Genomic DNA, 18,766 nt, shown 5'->3' on the forward strand with positions numbered 1-18,766 from the left:
AGCTCTTGATGTTTTTTGCGACTGCACTTGAAGAAACTTTCAAAGTTCTTGAAATTTCTGGATTGACTGACCTTCAAGTCTTAAAATAATGATGGACTGTCATTTCTCTTTGCTTATTTCAGCTGTTCTTGCCATAATATGGACTTGGTCTTTTACCAAATAGGGCTATCTTCTGTATACCCCCTTTTACCCTGTTACAACACAACTGATTGGCTCAAACGCATTGAGATGGAAAGAAATTTTACAAGTTAATTTTTAATTAAGAATGCCAAGAGTGTGCAAAGCTGTCATCAAGGCAAAGGATGGCTACTTTGAAGAATTTGTTTTGGTTACTACATGATTCCATGTGTTACTTCATAGTTTTGATGTCTTCACTATTATTACTATTACTCGACAATGTAGAAAATAGTACAAATAAAGAAAAACCCTGTAATGAGGTGTCCAAACTTTTAACTGGTACTGTATATACATGTATAACTAGACTGGCAAAAATAAGTGACACATACTCTTCAGTAAGTCAATCTAAATAAACAGATTTGAGATAAAACTTCATTTCATGCAAAAGTATAAACAAAATAAATTAAAAATATATATTTTCCCTGTGTAACAACCTGCTCCCCTTAGGTTTGACTGGAAATAGATGAGAAAGGGAGAGTTTGGGCTTTGGCACAGAGTTGCAATTGGTGGAGTTTGATTGTCTGTTTGTCTGCCCCCTCTTGGTTGGGGGTGGTATTGGCGGGGGTGGTATTGGCAGTGCCAGTGGATCCCTCTTCTTTAGGCTGCTTACTGGCGAACTCAACAATGCTGAAGACAAACTGCATGCAGCCCAGTTTGATGTAGCTGCCATGGTGGAGCAGCGCTGTGCCCTCCCAACCAGCCCCGCTGCCACCGATCAGGCTGGAACTGCTGGCTTTGCAGTTGCAGGAGAGCCTGGGTCCTCCCTGGGGCTGGCAGCTCATCACTCCCTCCAATGGCATCAGAACAGTCCTGTGCCCAGCCTCGGTCCCCTCCTCCTGCTGCTGCTCTCTCATCTTACAGCGGCCTGAAGAAAGAGGGCACCATCACTCAAGTCTCCTATAGACACACAGGGCTGGTCAAACCACACACACACACACACACACACACAGGGCTGGTCAAACCACACACACACACACAGGGCTGGTCAAACCACACACACACACACACACACACAGGGCTGGTCAAACCACACACACACACACGCACACACAGGGCTGGTCAAACCACACACACACAGGGCTGGTCAAACCACACACACACACACCAAGCCTCTACAGGGTTAAGGTGATGGGGCGTACACCCACCCACATGTTGCACAAAGGAGGTATGGAGGGGTTCAAAATCAGCTAAATTACTAGTGTATGTGTGTACATATGATGAGGTGTGTGTGTGTTACTTACGGATAATGCCCTGCACTTTGGACACCAGGCCACTGGCCGGGCTGGGCAAAGTCTTCTCAGAGAAGTCACAGGAGTAGAGCACGTTGTCCACCGTGGTCCCATGCTCACTGTAGTTGAGCAGCTCGTAGTGTTTGGTGTTCTACACACAGGTACAAACCAACAGTCATGTCTGTAGTGCTACTGTTATTTCAAATAGTACTCACAGATCAGGTCATAGCAATGGGAAAAATATGTTTTTGTCAAGCTTTGTGTCTCGAACAGGACAGACAACCTACCCCGTCGTAAAAGATGCAGGCGTGTTTTCCAGATACATAATTACAATGACCATAGTTTGTAAGGCACACATCCATGTCAGCACCTACAGTGGGTTGTCAGAGAGAGAAAGACTGATGAGACTTTGTTCCATGTTGAGTAAAGATCAGTCTTTTGTAACAGCATGGGCAGTCCTTACCAGCTCCTATGTACAGGGTCCTATAAGACATGTTGATGGCTCCTCCCTTCCCCATGAGTGGATAAAATGTTGCTCTCGCCTGCACCTTCTGTTCTTCTGTGATGGGGACAGAATATGGAGGAATGACATTTTATAACATTCCTATGGCACAAATTAAACTGCCGCACGTCAGGTTCTGGGGGCTTACCCTCTGTGCACGGCGCGGGAGATTGAGGTTTGAGGGCGACGGTGGGAGGAGAGGAAGCAGTCAGACCGCTGCCTTGGGGGACTGGGGCTGCTTTGTGGGGGAACAGCTGCTGTATCCTCTGCCAGGCCAGGAGTTTGACCAACTCCTCATCCAGTTTACTCAGTTCGATCTCTGTATGAACAACATCAGCATGTTTCAACGTCATCAGAATTCACGTGAAGCAATCCTGTTTCACAGCCATCATCTGTCAGCAGCATTACAGGCCATTTAATCATCACTATTTTTGAAGACCAGCATGGCCAAAACAATAATGCAATATTTTAACTTTATTGTTGTTGAATAAAGTACCCATTTTTAAACTGGACAGAGAGAGGTGCTCATCACCAAGGCCTAATTATGAACAGTGGTACCGGTAGAATGGCGTTGAGGTAGCTACTTACCTCCATCCGCTTCCATCACAGCCTTCATTCCACCAGACAGGTCTGCTATTAAGGGGAAGAGAGAGCTGGGGAACATGGAGCTGCCCTTAAGATCTGTCCCTGGGGAGAAACCGGGAGGTGTGGTGGTCGGCTGTCTTGCTGTGCTGGAGTCTTTGACGGCTCTGGGTGGGGTGAAGACATGGACACCTGGGGTGGGGCTGGGGCAGAGCTTCAGCTCACTGCAGCAGCTCAGAGGGTTGGCCTGAGTCCCTGCCATGCCTGAAAGAGTCCCGTGGGCCTGGCTCTTTATGTCCTGCCCTGTGGCTACACACATCAAAGAAGAAGGTGGACAACCTTTCTGGGTGCAAGACTCTAGGTGGCTGCCTTTCTCAGTTTTAACCTCCACCCCTCCTCTCAGGTGGTTTGGCAGCCCCAGAGCAGAGGTTGGGAGTGGGGCTGGGGAGGTGAGTCTGTGCAGCTGGAGCTCTGTCTGTTTGCAGGCGTCAGAGGCAGCGTTACACACTACTGGCCCGTTGGCTTGCACAGGCTGCTCAGTCAGGGGCCCGTTGGGTTTCCTGCACTTCAGACAGTTCTGACATGGCCTCACCGGGCAGCTGCAGCTCTCCTGGGCTTGCGAGAGACCCTTCAGTACCTGGGCCCCCTGGGGGCCATCAGATGTACTGCAGGGCTTAGAGCAGGGGGCAGGCAGGGCTGAAGCTGTCCTTTCTGCAAGGGGCAGAGAGCTGTTCTCCTCTAGGGCCACACGGAGCTTAATGTCTTTCCGTTCCCTGTTTGTCTGTTCAGAGTGCCAGTCTGACGAGGACTTCTGCTTGCCAGATAAATGTCGCATGATGCTGCACTGCAGTGAGATGACATCTCGAAGCCACTGAATGACAAAGGAAAAAAAGTAAATACATTTACAGTTATTACACATTAAATAATTGGCAGTTAATCCCCATCATGTCTGGACCATTGTCTCCTCGCTGGGACAGATCCCATTGATTTGTTCATCACAAAAAAATATAAGCACTTTAGATGTTTCTCAGGCACAGCCCAAAGGAACCACTGAGTCCCAGAGTAGACAGATACTTGTGTGTGTGTGTTTCTGCCATGCTTACCTCCTTTTGCTCCGCCTGGCTGGTAAAATGCTGAGGGGAGCAGTCCTGGGATGGGACACCATTACAGATCAGCTCCCCGTTACGCACCCCTGCAGGAGCCAAAATGGCCGGGGGGTTCTTGTACTGGGACTTAATAGCGTTGGGCACCTGGAGGGACAAACAAACATTTACAGGAGCAGTGAACTCCCACTGTGGTTCCTAATAAAATAAAGGTAAAAATATATCCTATTCTTAAGAATGATATATGGTGAAGCTGAAGCAGCTTAGGTGACAAACCAATACTTTGTTGACAATCTGTCTTTTCATCACCATTTCAAAGTGAAGACTAGCAAAAACCGATTTCATAACATTATATTTTACTCTGGGACAGACTCAGTGGGCATAAGCTACCTTGAGCACCTTCGTCTTGTGGTGGACACCACTGCGGACAGGGGGATTCTGTCGGTGGACCCGTCGCAGGAAGCCCACCTTGACAGCGTGCTGGGATATCCTATCCTGGAACTGGTCTAAGAGCTGGCAGCGGCTGGTAAGGGACAGGCTCCTCTGGTTCAGCTGGAGAACAGGACAGGAGGCCATGTCAAGAACAAAGCGACGTATAGCCCTGAATCAACCGCTAGCTTGACACCCTATGCACTTGTAACAAGTCTACAGACTCTAAAGCTCAGCTGGAGAACAGGTCATGTCAGTAATGGAACAACTTCTACATACCAGGGTTGAGAGATATCACAATTTTATCGCATATCGGTGAAGCTTGATATTGCTCAAAGAACTACAAACCCTATTCCATTTACAGAGCCATTCCTGTCTAAAAATCACCATATCCTTATTGTTTAGGCCTGCCGAAACACAAACCCAGTTCCATGCATAAGGATGCAGGGGGGGGAGCTGCTCCTCTTACCACCAAGTGCTCCATATGGTTGGGGCACATCCACCTGCCTGTGGGCATGGCAGTAAGTGGGGGGTCCAGGCAGTCCATGTGGAAGAGCAGGGGGCAATAGTCACACTGAACCAGGGGCGCCATTCTGCAGCTCCTATAGAATAGACAGGAGGACGATAGAGAGGAGGACGAAGAGGAGGCAGTGAGCTTGGACTAGTAAAGTCAGCCAACCAACTAGATTCCCAAAGGTGTGTTGATATTAGGGCTGTGGCGGTCGCGATTGTCAAGCAAATAACTGAGGATCTCACCGTAATTCACCGCTAATTAACAAAAACACATTTAGCGTCTCCTGGCTTCCACACATAGCCTACCATCCACTGATGCAGACCTTTGGAACATCTACATTTAAACAAATTGAATATATCCATTATTATTTTAGATAGGTCTAAAGAAACATGATATGAAGAGAATGTAGTCTATTTCAGAAGAACAGAATAGCATCGTGAGTTGTCCATTTAGCAGACAAGATTTGCTTACAATTATGTGGCATTATTTTATTGTATGAAGACTACAAATGAACGTGAATATATAAAAAAAAGATATATATTTTCTCCAAACAATTTGAGCATGCACATGCGGCTGGCTATTCTGTGTTTAGCAGTTAAAGAAACAGGTACTCCTATGTGCTTAATTTAGAGTTATTTATGTAACTTTTGTTGCGAAAACAAATGTTGGGCTACATGTTTAGATTGTTAATACATTCTAAGGCTGCACGATGATGATTTGAAAAACGTTGCAAGAAAGGCACGAGCTCTGCTTAGTTTTTTTGTACACACTTCAGTCTCTCATTCACAATTTGACAAGGCCGGCAGGATCCCTTTGAGTGGCCGTAACACCCCTCCTAACACAACAATCCATGCCTTTGCGGCCAGTGGCTGATTTGTCCTTGGGCTGGACATAATAATTAGAATTCCCTTCTCCCGGCTGGGAGTTCTGAAGCACCTCATATGGCTCTCCGCCACGTGATTGGGTATTTCTCACAGACTACAAGTGAAGACAGACACATTGGGGATGAAAGTGCGCGTGTCATCCAATTCCGAGGTGCATATTGAAGACATTACCTTGCACATTCTTCCACTGCAAATCTACCATTCCAGTGTTTTACTTGCTATATTGTATTTACTTCGCCACCATGGCCTTTTTTTGTTGCCTTTACCTCCCTTCTCACCTCATTTGCTCACATTGTATATAGACTTATTTTTCTACTGTATTATTGCCTGTACAGTGCCTTGCGAAAGTATTCGGCCCCCTTGAACTTTGCGACCTTTTGCCTCATTTCAGGCTTCAAACAAAGATATAAAACTGTATTTTTTTGTGAAGAATCAACAACAAGTGGGACACAATCATGAAGTGGAACAACATTTATTGGATATTTCAAACTTTTTTAACAAATCAAAAACTGAAAAATTGAGCGTGCAAAATTATTCAGCCCCCTTAAGTTAATACTTTGTAGCGCCACCTTTTGCTGTGATTACAGCTGTAAGTCGCTTGGGGTGTGTCTCTATCAGTTTTGCACATCGAGAGACTGACATTTTTTCACATTCCTCCTTGCAAAACAGCTCGAGCTCAGTGAGGTTGGATGGAGAGCATTTGTGAACAGCAGTTTTCAGTTCTTTCCACAGATTCTCGATTGGATTCAGGTCTGGACTTTGACTTGGCCATTCTAACACCTGGATATGTTTATTTTTGAACCATTCCATTGTAGATTTTGCTTTATGTTTTGGATCATTGTCTTGTTGAAAGACAAATCTCCGTCCCAGTCTCAGGTCTTTTGCAGACTCCATCAGGTTTTCTTCCAAAATGGTTCTGTATTTGGCTCTATCCATCTTCCCATCAATTTTAACCATCTTCCCTGTCCCTGCTGAAGAAAAGCAGGCCCAAACCATGATGCTGCCACCACCATGTTTGACAGTGGGGATGGTGTGTTCAGCTGTGTTGCTTTTACACCAAACATAACATTTTGCATTGTTGCCAAAAAGTTCAATTTTGGTTTCATCTGACCAGAGCACCTTCTTCCACATGTTTGGTGTGTCTCCCAGGTGGCTTGTGGCAAACTTTAAACGACACTTTTTATGGATATCTTTAAGAAATGGCTTTCTTCTTGCAACTCTTCCATAAAGGCCAGATTTGTGCAATATTCGACTGATTGTTGTCCTATGGACAGAGTCTCCCACCTCAGCTGTAGATCTCTGCATTTCATCCAGAGTGATCATGGGCCTCTCGGCTGCATCTCTGATCAGTCTTCTCCTTGTATGAGCTGAAAGTTTAGAGGGACGGCCAGGTCTTGGTAGATTTGCAGTGGTCTGATACTCCTTCCATTTCAATATTATCACTTGCACAGTGCTCCTTGGGATGTTTAAAGCTTGGGAAATATTTTTGTATCCAAATCCGGCTTTAAACTTCTTCACAACAGTATCTCGGACCTGCCTGGTGTGTTCCTTGTTCTTCATGATGCTCTCTGCGCTTCTAACGGACCTCTGAGACTATCACAGTGCAGGTGCATTTATACAGAGACTTGATTACACACAGGTGGATTGTATTTATCATCATTAGTCATTTAGGTCAACATTGGATCATTCAGAGATCCTCACTGAACTTCTGGAGAGAGTTTGCTGCACTGAAAGTAAAGGGGCTGAATAATTTTGCACGCCCAATTTTTCAGTTTTTGATTTGTTAAAAAAGTTTGAAATTTCCAATAAATGTCGTTCCACTTCATGATTGTGTCCCACTTGTTGTTGATTCTTCACAAAAAAATACAGTTTTATATCTTTATGTTTCAAGCCTGAAATGTGGCAAAAGGTCGCAAAGTTCAAGGGGGCCGAATACTTTCGCAAGGCACTGTACATGTTTATTTTACTCCATGTGTAACTCTGTTGTTGTATGTGTCGAACTGCTTTGCTTTATCTTGGCCAGGTCGCAATTGTAAATGAGAACTTGTTCTCAACTTGCCTACCTGGTTAAATAAAAGTGAAATAAAATATTGGAAGAACTGTCCATATTTACTTTCCTCAACCAACATAAAGCAAACGCACTAGCCTACGGCAATCTACTATCCCCCATAGTACAAAAGTTGCCCTATTCTAGAGTGGCTTGCAAAAGTATTCACCCCCCTTGCCATTTTTCCTATGTTGTTGCCTTACAACCTGGAATTAAAATAGATTTTGGGGGGTTTGTTTGATTTACATAACATGCCTACCACTTTGAAGACGCAAAATAAAATAAAAATTATAGTGAAACAAACAAGAAATAAGACAAAGAAACTGAACTTGAGCATGCATAACTATTTATCCCCGCAAAGTCAATACTTTGTAGAGCCACCTTTTGAAGCAATTACAGCTGCAAGTCTCTTGGGGTATTTCTCTATAAGCTTGGCACTGGGATTTAGCTTCTGGGATTTTTACCCATTCTTCAAGGCAAAACTGCTCCAGCTCCATCAAGTAGATGGGTTCTGCTAGTGTACAGCAATCTTTAAGTCAAACCACCGATTCTCAATTGGATTGAGGTCTGGGCATTGACTAGGCCATTCCAAGACAATTAAATGTTTCCCCTTAAACCACTCGTGTTGCTTTAACAGTATGCTTAGGGTCATTGTCCTACTGGAAGGTGAACCTCCAACCCAGTCTCAAATCTCTGGAAGATTGAAACAGCTTTCCCTCATGAATTTCCCTGTATTTTGCGCCATCCATCATTCCTAAAAATCTGACCAGTTTCCCAGTCCATGCTGATGAAAAACATCCCCACAGCATGATGCTGCCGCCACCATGCTCCACTGTGGGGATGAGAGGTGTTGGGTTTGTGCCAGACACAGCATTTTCCAAGATGGCCAAAAAGCTCAATTTTACTCTCATCTGACCAGAGTAGCTTCTTCCATATGTTTGGAGTCTCCCACATGCCTTTTGACGAACACCAAACGTGTTTGCTTATTTTTTTCTGGCCACTCCTCCGTAAAGCCCAACTCTCTGGAGTGTACGGCTTAAAGTGGTCCTATGGATAGATACTCCAATCTCCGCTGTGGAGCTTTGTAGTTCCTTCAGGGTTATCTTTGGTCTCTTTGTTGCCTCTCTGATTAATGCCCTCCTTGCCTGGTCCGTGAGTTTTGGTGGGCAGCCCTCTCTTGGCAGGTTGTGGTGAGATATTCTTTTCATTTTTTAATAATGGATTGAAATGGTGCTCTGTGGGGTGTTCAATGTTTCTGATAGGGTTGGGTTATAAAAAACTGATCTGTACTTCTCCACAAGTTTGTCCCTGACCTGTTTGGAGAGCTCCTTGGTCTTCAAGGTGCCTCTCTGCTTGCTTGGCGGTGCCTCTCTGCTTGCTTGGCGGTGCCTCTCTGCTTGCTTGGCGGTGCCTCTCTGCTTGCTTGGCGGTGCCTCTCTGCTTGCTTGGCGGTGCCTCTCTGCTTGCTTGGCGGTGCCTCTCTGCTTGCTTGGCGGTGCCTCTCTGCTTGCTTGGCGGTGCCTCTCTGCTTGCTTGGCAGTGTTGCAGACTCTGGGGCCTTTCAGAACATGTGTATATAAACTGAGATCATGTGACTTAGTTAAATAAAGTCCACCAGGGTGCAATCTAATTGTGACTTCTGAAGGTAATTAATCAAATAAATAATCAAATGAGTAAGTACCATTAATATGTATTAAGAAATAGGCCTTTACATGTGGTAATTTTATATAAACTATTTATTCATTGAATTTACAGAAAATGTGCTATATCGTGATATGTATCGTTATCGGGATATGAGAGTTTGGCCATGTCGCCCAGCCCTATGTCCATTACATGAAATCCAAATAAAAATCCATTTAAATTACAGGTTGTAATGCAACAAAATAGGAAAAATGCCAAGGGGGATGAATACCTTTGGAAGGCATTGTATTCTATGCAATAAATAAATATTCCAAACTTAGTCTGGGACAGTTGTGGGATGGGATAGAGCCCAAATTATTACAAAACACTTTTTTTTTTTTTTTTTTTTACACAAAGAAGCTGATGCAACAGATCAGAACATTTAGCTTAAAATGTTGATAAACTATTAGGCTATTTCTCCAGATACACGCAGCAATACGCACACTGCAGTAAGTGCAAATATTCCATTAGCAGGAAAACACCATTAGCAAAAGTGACCACAAATGCGATTATGCATGTAATGCTTTTATTATAAATAGGCATTTATGGTGAAAATGATCTTTCCTAAACTCAAAACACACGCTGCGTATGTATGCCAGTTAGGATCTTCACCCATTGTAAAGTGGATTAATGTGCTTAAATTTTCTAAAGTTATTTGGCCACTTTAGTTGTGATACAAACCTTATTAAAACATATAGGCCTATGGGCTAGGCTACATGAGGTGTGATACTAACCTTAATAAAACATATAGGACTATGGGCTAGGCTACATGAGGTGTGATACTAACCTTATTAAAACATATAGGCCTATGGGCTAGGCTACATGAGGTGTGATACTAACCTTAATAAAACATATAGGACTATGGGCTAGGCTACATGAGGTGTGATACTAACCTTATTAAAACATATAGGACTATGGGCTAGGCTACATGAGGTGTGATACTAACCTTATTAAAACATATAGGCCTATGGGCTAGGCTACATGAGGTGTGATACTAACCTTAATAAAACATATAGGACTATGGGCTAGGCTACATGAGGTGTGATACTAACCTTATTAAAACATATAGGACTATGGGCTAGGCTACATGAGGTGTGATACTAACCTTATTAAAACATATAGGACTATGGGCTAGGCTACATGAGGTGTGATACTAACCTTATTAAAACATATAGGCCTATGGGCTAGGCTACATGAGGTGTGATACTAACCTTATTAAAACATATAGGCCTATGGGCTAGGCTACATGAGGTGTGATACTAACCTTATTAAAACATATAGGACTATGGGCTAGGCTACATGAGGTGTGATACTAACCTTATTAAAACATATAGGACTATGGGCTAGGCTACATGAGGTGTGATACTAACCTTATTAAAACATATAGGACTATGGGCTAGGCTACATGAGGTGTGATACTAACCTTATTAAAACATATAGGCCTATGGGCTAGGCTACATGAGGTGTGATACTAACCTTATTAAAACATATAGGCCTATGGGCTAGGCTACATGAGGTGTGATACTAACCTTATTAAAACATATAGGACTATGGGCTAGGCTACATGAGGTGTGATACTAACCTTATTAAAACATATAGGACTATGGGCTAGGCTACATGAGGTGTGATACTAACCTTAATAAAAACATATAGGACTATGGGCTAGGCTACATGAGGTGTGATACTAACCTTATTAAAACATATAGGACTATGGGCTAGGCTACATGAGGTGTGATACTAACCTTATTAAAACATATAGGACTATGGGCTAGGCTACATGAGGTGTGATACTAACCTTATTAAAACATATAGGACTATGGGCTAGGCTACATGAGGTGTGATACTAACCTTATTAAAACATATAGGACTATGGGCTAGGCTACATGAGGTGTGATACTAACCTTAATAAAACATATAGGACTATGGGCTAGGCTACATGAGGTGTGATACTAACCTTATTAAAACATATAGGACTATGGGCTAGGCTACATGAGGTGTGATACTAACCTTATTAAAACATATAGGACTATGGGCTAGGCTACATGAGGTGTGATACTAACCTTATTAAAACATATTGGACTATGGGCTAGGCTACATGAGGTGTGATACTAACCTTATTAAAACATATAGGCCTATGGGCTAGGCTACATGAGGTGTGATACTAACCTTATTAAAACATATAGGCCTATGGGCTAGGCTACATGAGGTGTGATACTAACCTTATTAAAACATATAGGCCTATGGGCTAGGCTACATGAGGTGTGATACTAACCTTATTAAAACATATAGGACTATGGGCTAGGCTACATGAGGTGTGCAAATAGGATTTGAAAAAGTTGCAAAAAAAGACATGCAATGTTTCTTGGCTTTCTTGCCTTACTGCACACAAGCTGGGCATCATTCACAAGTGATAGGCTAATGGTCACCCATGACACTATTCTTGATTTAATCTTTTCTTTACATATAATAAATAATAGAAAGCAGAAAGCTATTTTTAATAGAGGCCATCACTGTGTTTTCTCATCACAATTGCATAGCCTATAGAAATGTTGTGTAACATGAGCTATCACAAAGTGTTTGATTCCATTTTTTTTATACATTTGCATTGATGTCAGAGTGATTAGAGGGAAAATAGAGTGCTGAGTACAAGGCAGTTAGCAAGTTTGGTAGGTTACTAATGACCATGAGCAGCATTAGAGCTTGGAGATGCCCAATTATCGTGACTAAACGGTAATGTGGAATTTGACTGCCGTTATGACTCGTGACCGCCGGTGTGGCAGTAATACAGTCACCATAACAGCCCTAGTTGATATAATGTGTAATGACAAAATTGTGGGTTTGATTGACTAATTATTGGTAGGATAGGTCATACCTGGTGCAGGAGAAGCACACCCTGACTGGCAGAGGAACGAGGCCGTTGGGGTCCATCTCATGCTGTGGCCTTCTGAAAGTCTTCATGATCAGCTCCTCTTTCCTCCTCCGTTTACTGCTGCCTGGCAGTGCTGTGGTGCAGGTGAGTTCGTTGGGCAGCTGGAATTGCGAGGGGTTCTGCTCCATGGCGGCGGCGATGAGCAGCTGGAAGGGCCTCTTGAGGAGCCGTGGTGTGGAGGTAGGGGTGGTGGTGGCTTGCTCAGATTCTGAGCCCTGGACCTCCACCTCCTCTGCCTTGGCCATCTCCTTGTCTACCTCGTTCTGCCCCTCCGAGGGGGTGTCCGTGTCTGTGGAAGAGGTGTTGGAAGTGGGCGTGCCAGGGCGGCTGCTGGCCCGCCGCTCAAGGCGATCCAGACGCTCGAGATGCACGGCAGCCACCCGCAGGCCGGGTCCAGCTGCTCCGACCCCGGGGGGCAGCCTGTCCAGACGCAGCATGGTGGTGGTAATAGTGGTGGTGCCCCGCTCCAGTTCAGCTGCAGGGGAGGAGCGCTTGGAGAAGAGCCTCTCCCTCTCCAGCAGGCCATTTGTCCTCTCAGCCTTCTGCTCCCGCTTCTGGGGGTGAGAGTCAAATAGCAGTCAGGGACCAGCAAGGATCAGACTGTATTCCCCACCACTAGGGTTGTTTAAATAGTTGGACTCGTATTGATACATTGAAAACAGGTGTTAACAGGCTAATACATTTGAAGCATAAAAACACCTCTCTGTTGTGAGCATCCTCACATATTCTTGAACACTCACCTTTCTACAGACATTGCAGCGATGACACATCCAGTCACCAGGGGGCAGCATTTCTTCACTCAATGGTGGGTCACTGTGGGAACCACAAAGAAACCGCAATAAAAAAAGGACTTTCATGCTACAGTCATTTCATTTATAGGTCAACTGTGGATCAATTGCCATGTAAGCTTTATAAGGCCTAATGCCAAACTCACAATACAGCCTGGATGCTCTGACCAAACGTGTATCACAACGGGCCGTGATTGGGAGTCCCATAGGGCGACGCACAATTGGCCCAGCGTCGTCCGGGTTTGGCCGTCATTGTAAATAATAATTTGTTCTTAACCGACTTGCCTAGTTAAATAAATACAGAATATGCACTTTTGAGGCATAGACTATAATAGGGGTATAGGGGAGTGATGACGTAATTGACCTGTGCTGGAATAGATCTGTATTGAAATACCACAACAATGTGTAAAGCACACCAAAATACACATTTTAACACTGAATGCCAAACCCTACTTTCAGGCTTGAGTGTTTACTGTTAGAATGTCTTCTTTTCCAAATGCCTGTCTCCATCTAGTGGGATTAATGTGCCTGGCATGCCCAAACAAGAGAAGACTTAGTCAATATTGAACACAGTTTTTACTTGAAGTTTTAAATCACTAATGCCTGGGAAACATGGCCCACAACCATGTTGTATTCGAGACCGGTGTCAGATACATTTTTAATCCGTCTCTGACAATGAGGACTCAATTTCTTCTGGAGACCAGTAGAGTAAAAAAAAAAAACTCCTAAATTACCAACTCCCATTCAGTCAACGCATAAAGCCACTTCACCAGGCCAAATACCAACACTCCTTTCACATCAATTTCTTATTGCCTATTGAAACCTGGGCTTCTTACTTTACTGGTAACATGTGTGTCCTTTATTTTCAACTTTGTCGCGCTCGTCAGAATTTCCTTAGGGGTGAAGAGTGAGGGAAATTATTTGAAAGTGGCATGCTTACTGTTAGTAAGGGGAGACCAGGGAAGTTGTAACATACTTTGTATTTTTTATATTTTATAGACATGAGTTACAGGTAATATGCAGAGTGGCTCTCCATTTGCCCTCAGCATGCATTTAGTTTCCCCATTCTGAATCAATACGTTCTTTAAATTTGAACAAAGAACATGTTGAACTGTTAGCATCTTGGTGATTTCATACAATTACAATCATGGCCTTCAATTAGTCTCGAACACAACACCTGGCTGTGATGCTCATAACCTACATTATATCACCCAGTTAATACAGGCTGCCATTGTAATTAATTGTTGGAATGCTTTCAGATGTTTCTAATCTAGAAAATATTCAAATAATGCAGCTACTGCTTTGGCAGTTGTCAAGGTGATTGTAGTATGTAACTTAAATCACATGTCAAATTTCACAGTCAATGACTACCCAAGGGGATATGCAAATGTTCAATTGGCAAAGACTGAGCTTATTGTAGGTGGAAAGCCTTGCACTGTAGCTACCAACCAACATGATTGTTAGTCAGATCTTGCACAGCTGTGTGGTGTAAATACCTGAATGGATGAGTCCCCGAAATACAAAGAATACTATGTTAATCTCAAATCGTGTTTATAACCGCGTTTGATCACCTGTATTGTCATAATTATATTCCTGTTAAAGCCCAGAGAAATGTCAGTAAAATGGCGCTGAAATAAAAACGTTTTTTTTTCCTACAAGGGAGGTCGCCATATTGTAAACAGAGGCACACGAGCGAAGAGCAGCCTCGACTCCATTTTTTGCCAGCGTTTCCCAGCGCTCTCAGTTAGAGCGGGTGAGTGACGATGCCTGGAGACATGCAGACCGAGGCGGGGGCTGGTTGCAACCATTCGGCGGCAAATTTTAACCAAGTCCTAGTTGCTGTGTCACAATCATCTTCCCAGTATGGTTGGAAAAAACAACCCCCCCCCCCCGAATCTCATGTGTGACATTTTGCACAGCGGCATGGTTCTGTAAAGATGATGGACTGTCTAGACAGGAGAACCGCAGTCATTCTGAATCCAGTAAACCATGCATGATCCTTCCCAAGCTAACGTTAGTGGGATACTTTTCACACATACCAGCATTGTAGATGGAAGGCGGCTGGACAATGGTCACAACACAGAAGGTCCCCTCCCTCATGACAACTATCACAGGTATCGTGGTTGGTGGCCCTGCTCTTTCTCCGAACGTCCCTTTCACTCCTCCGACTCCTTTTTTCGCCATCCTCTGACTTGGGTGGTGCGAGCAGTGTTTGAATTTGCTGTAACAAGTTGAACATGTCAGAAATCTGGATCGAACTATCTTCACTCCCAATTTAGGCTTGTTTACTTGGTTGCTAGCACATCAAACGAATAAAGCTAAAAACAGTTTATGATTCAATATCATGTCAGTAACATATTTTTTATACTAGCTAGTTAAGGGTAAACTATAAATCGCCCCCAGCTGGAAGCTAGGGTCTTTACTGTAACGTTTAGTCTGCAGCAGTGATAACTGCTGGCAACTAAAATATGGCTTTAAAATGTTAGTTACGCTATAACTAGAGTAATAGCACAGTGTTTCCCATAAACTAGCTAGCTACACATTGCAAACATGGGTGTTTTGTCTTCAACTTCATCCTAGCCAACGCGGCGTTAGGACAAAATTGCTGCCTCAAACTAGATAGCTAACGTTATTTGCTTCCATCTTGCTACAGTATCTGCTAACATGTCAATTTCTCTGGCTAGTTAGATATCTAACAAACTTAAATGGCTGCATTTTAACGGACATAAGTAACGTTGTGTGGTGACATGCCTCACCTCCATTAAACCCCCAGAGGTATCCAAATCGTACACAATCGTTGGCGTCTCCATTTTGTCCCACATTCACCCAGCAGTCTTCTTGCAAATAACCCTATGGAACCAGCTACTGTAGCTAGCTAGTAGTGTCGTTTCACGCCCAGTCCCACTGGCAGTGACAGGCGACCCCCCCACACACACGCACGTTTTACTAAAAATTGCCTTTCTCTGCCTATTACTGTATATTGGAGGGAATAACGGAATCAGCCAAGGTTAACAGTTAACTAGCCGTACGTAGCGACCTCGTATGCAAGTTGGCAACCGATAGCTAGCTGCTTTATCTGAATGTGATACAGACACACACTGACTGATTAATTAGCAACACCATCCATTAAGCAATGTTTGCTTGCTAACTGCTGGCAAGAATGACGAATGTTACGAGTTTCTCACAAACCTCAACTTTGTGCCTATTCTAAACTGTCTTGTTGTCAGGTTGCTGAACGACTGAATGTATCTGCGAGGCCTAGCCATGGTTCTTGTTTTTGCTCCTACTGCTCCTACTAGCTGAAATTAGAAGACGCTTGAAAATTCTGCAAACCCGCTCGCTTCCACTTTGCATTGTCAACAGTCAGAATACACTAAATGTAAAATGCTCGCAACGTTGTGTTCCTTCCAATCAAGGGTTGCAAAATGCGTTGTTGTTGTTATTCGTCCAACAGTGCCGGATCCTCAAGAAATGTATTTTTGTTCTGAAAAAGCCTATGCATCAATGCTGCTAGTGGCAACATCCTATCCGAGTTGGCGCAACCGCGAACGAAATTACGTTTGAGCATGCGCATTTCAAGATTGTTGAAAACCATGGCCGCCACAGTAGAGAAACGCTTGTCACTAGTCAACACAGCCACAAAATCTGCATTGGGTATATCGTAAAAATTCATGAAAAATAAAATGTCATTTTTGGTCTTAATTTAATTATACGGTTAGGCATAAGGTTATGTATAAATTGACATTTTAAGAAGATACATTTTAGAAAAGGGCGGGGTTTAGCCATAATTACAACCTTGTGACTGTGGTAACTTGAGACGACGACGTCAGAAAGGAATACAAATGTTATGCTGCTAGAGAAGCCCTCAAATACAATCTTTGGTTGCGGGTTTCATTCCGTTTTTTGATAGATAGCCATCACCTGGCTAGCGAACGTTATTCATATTAGTTAGAGCTACTAAATTGTGAAATAACATCTAGCTAACATTAGCTATTAGTTAACTACACCACCGTTTGCCTAGCTTGCATCATGTTCCCGCTTCAACGAGCTATCTCCCCCTCTATTGATGAATGACCACCGACGAAGCTTGCGAGCAAAACTACACTCCTCATTTCAATGTAGCCTACGCTATGGTGCCCTCCATCTAGTTGGACAGTTAGTTTTGCCCAACCTGCCGTCTGACAGCAGTATTATTCATTTTATTTCGTTAACGCCGCCATTTGCTATTAGGCTACCGCATTTTAGTTTGAATGAGGACAGATAGTACTGTACATAATGTTGTCTTTTTTGGGGAGTATTTGTCAGGATATTTTACCATAAGCACTTTTTGTCCAGTCCCACCCCATTTTAGTAAACAGGGTGCCAGTGTGTCTTGTCTGCTCTTTTGTCAAATGTTTTATCTATATCGATGCTTCCTCGCCTAACTATATTTGGTTAGAAGTGGCAGAGGAAAACAGTGGGACAAGACAAAACTGGATCAACATTCTGCTTATTTTCTCACAGATCAGGAAACACCTAATATCAATACAGGTTTCTATGCCCCGCAAAATAATTTGTTACGAACAGAGTCCACAACATTTTCTAGACTTGACTCACTCTCAATCTTTCAAGTTAAACCGCTCCCTAGTTGCAGTATTTTTGCTGACCAGTAGATGGTGCTGGTGCACATGACAAGACAATAATGTGAGCCACAAGTATACAGCGAGTCACAGTTTCCCCAGCAGTTATTAATATATCTGTGCCAGTTATTCCCAATCGCTGTCTGTTACAAATGTCTGCTGATATCAGAAAATGTTAGACTATTGTTCATACATACATTACCTGGCTATAGATGGTACCAGACCACAGTGCATGTTGATCGTCTTGTCTACACTGGTAATCTTACCCAGGGTTGGTATAAGGGCCTATAGGGGCAAATAAAATGTATAGGGAACAGTATACATTTATGTAGCCTATACAGGAAGACCACCCCTTCACCACTACACTGGGCGTAAGTCTGTTACACTCTGAACTACACACTAGTACACTACACCGGGCGTAAGTCTGTTACACTCTGAACTACACACTAGTACCCTACACCGGACACGAGTCTGCTACACCTACAGCTCCAAACCCTCTACACCAGGGCTGCCCAACCCTCTTCCTGGAGATCTACTCTCCTGTAGGTTTTCAGTCCAACCCTAATTTAGCGTATCTGATTTAGCTAGTCAAGGTCTTGTTGAGCAGCTAATTTGCATAATCAGGTGTGTTAAATTAGGGTTGGACTGAAAACCAACAGGACAGTAGATTTCCAGGAAGAGGGTTGGGCAGCCCTGCTCTACACTGTCAGAGGAAGCTCCATTCATGTATACTTTACTTACTTTGACTCATTAAGGAGCATAGGTCATCTGACAAAAACTTCCTCCAGTGTGCTCTGTTATGCTGTTTTCTCAACTTCTTTCTCGGTGTTATGCAGTTTTCTCCACTTCTTTCAAGGAAGTTCTTGCTTCTTTCAGCTCTGCTTTATTCATGTATAATTATCAGGGCAATTCAGATGAATGACTCAGAGGGAAAAATGGTAAACTGCACCTTGAAGTGAACTAGTAATCCTTAATAAATGAATTAATAAGATTGTGTCAAAAAAAATTCTGAATAGTAACTTTATTGAGGATGTGTTTTGTTCATGAAGTTGATTAATCAGTATATATACAAAGCATCAAAACTAGATTATATAATTATAATATTGTCATCATACCTGTTTGTATGAATAAATATTAAAATGTGACAATGATAAAAAAAATTGAGTTTGAATGGTGATGCATTCTCCTACAGAATCAGCTATATTATTTTTGGCAAATACATTGCATCAGTTTTTGAGAATTCCCCAATCCACAAAACTGACTTCTTAAGCTTTAACCTTCCC

The 18,766-nt window shown here is 43.2% G+C and overlaps 1 protein-coding gene across 2 annotated transcripts; it reads right to left on the reverse strand.

The window, feature by feature from the left end:
• Window positions 1-235: 235 nt before the first annotated feature.
• LOC110507881 (PHD finger protein 12) lies at window positions 236-16,489 on the reverse strand. Of its 2 annotated transcripts, XM_090223778.1 has the most exons (14): window positions 15,621-16,414; window positions 14,904-15,085; window positions 12,817-12,889; window positions 12,020-12,630; window positions 8,781-9,025; window positions 4,492-4,624; window positions 3,984-4,145; window positions 3,594-3,740; window positions 2,497-3,361; window positions 2,057-2,227; window positions 1,870-1,965; window positions 1,694-1,776; window positions 1,419-1,557; window positions 236-1,042 (listed from the first exon to the last, which is right to left on the reverse strand). In XM_090223778.1, the coding sequence occupies exons 6-14, from the start codon at window positions 4,612-4,614 to the stop codon at window positions 621-623; spliced, it is 2,208 nt and encodes a 735-aa protein (XP_090079904.1). In that variant the 5' UTR covers window positions 4,615-4,624; window positions 8,781-9,025; window positions 12,020-12,630; window positions 12,817-12,889; window positions 14,904-15,085; window positions 15,621-16,414; the 3' UTR covers window positions 236-620. The 2 variants fall into 2 exon arrangements, with proteins under 2 accessions (XP_090079904.1, XP_036821683.2); XM_036965788.2 differs by lacking the exon at window positions 8,781-9,025 and having other exon boundaries at window positions 15,621-16,489.
• Window positions 16,490-18,766: the final 2,277 nt, after the last annotated feature.

Source organism: Oncorhynchus mykiss, chromosome 27 (genome assembly GCF_057628025.1).
Source record: "Oncorhynchus mykiss isolate SJ-2025 chromosome 27, ASM5762802v1, whole genome shotgun sequence".
Lineage (NCBI taxonomy): Eukaryota > Metazoa > Chordata > Actinopteri > Salmoniformes > Salmonidae > Oncorhynchus > Oncorhynchus mykiss.

Bases quoted from the DNA above. Each gene is read 5' to 3' on its own strand.
- LOC110507881 (XM_036965788.2), bottom strand. From the start codon at position 15,686: ATGTGGGACAAAATGGAGACGCCAACGATTGTGTACGATTTGGATACC. The intron at 2,228-2,496 runs GTAAGTAGCTAC...TTGTTCATACAG, and splicing joins TGTGATGGAAGCGGATGGAG to AGATCGAACTGAGTAAACTG. The intron at 1,558-1,693 runs GTAGGTTGTCTG...ACCTGTGTGTAG, and splicing joins CCTGCATCTTTTACGACGGG to AACACCAAACACTACGAGCT.